Source organism: Propithecus coquereli, unplaced genomic scaffold (genome assembly GCF_000956105.1).
Source record: "Propithecus coquereli isolate 6110/MARCELLA unplaced genomic scaffold, Pcoq_1.0 Scaffold29, whole genome shotgun sequence".
In the NCBI taxonomy this organism is placed as follows: Eukaryota; Metazoa; Chordata; class Mammalia; order Primates; family Indriidae; genus Propithecus; species Propithecus coquereli.
In genome coordinates, this window is record NW_012148507.1 from 8,752,918 (window position 1) to 8,753,351 (window position 434).

Below are 434 nucleotides of genomic sequence, written 5' to 3' on the forward strand. Positions count from 1 at the left end.
GTATCATTTGATTTCATAGAGAGATGAATTTGAACCTGGGTCTGATTTCATAGTCTGTGCTCTTCATCACTGTAATTGTACTGCCTCAAATATTACATGTTCCGCATTCCTGAAAAAATTTATGTGTATCTATAATGCATCTCGCATTTTAATAAAACTCTCTTCTAATAATGATTTCTTCCCTTGATAGACACGACATCAGCGAGGAGATACATATCCTTTAACTTTAGAAGAAATTTTGGATGAAACACAACATTTAGATATTGGGCTCAAGCAGAAACAATGGCTAATGACTGAGGTAAAATAGACTTAAATGTTATAAAAAACTAGTTGATTACCGAGAGATATTTGCTATAACTATAGTATTTTTAATATGTCGAAATCTGATAATACTTTTTCTTAAAAGAAATAATGTAGGGTCTTTGTTTTTTAAA

At 30.4% G+C, this 434-nt stretch overlaps 1 protein-coding gene across 1 annotated transcript in view; it reads left to right on the top strand.

Moving 5' to 3' along the window:
* GTF2E2 (general transcription factor IIE, polypeptide 2, beta 34kDa) overlaps positions 1 to 434 on the top strand; it is an 89,596-nt gene that overhangs the window by 64,090 nt on the left and 25,072 nt on the right. Inside the window, exon 4 of the mRNA XM_012648556.1 lies at positions 191 to 298. Coding sequence (XP_012504010.1) covers positions 191 to 298 — 108 coding nt within the window. The remainder of the gene's footprint in view (positions 1 to 190; positions 299 to 434) is intronic.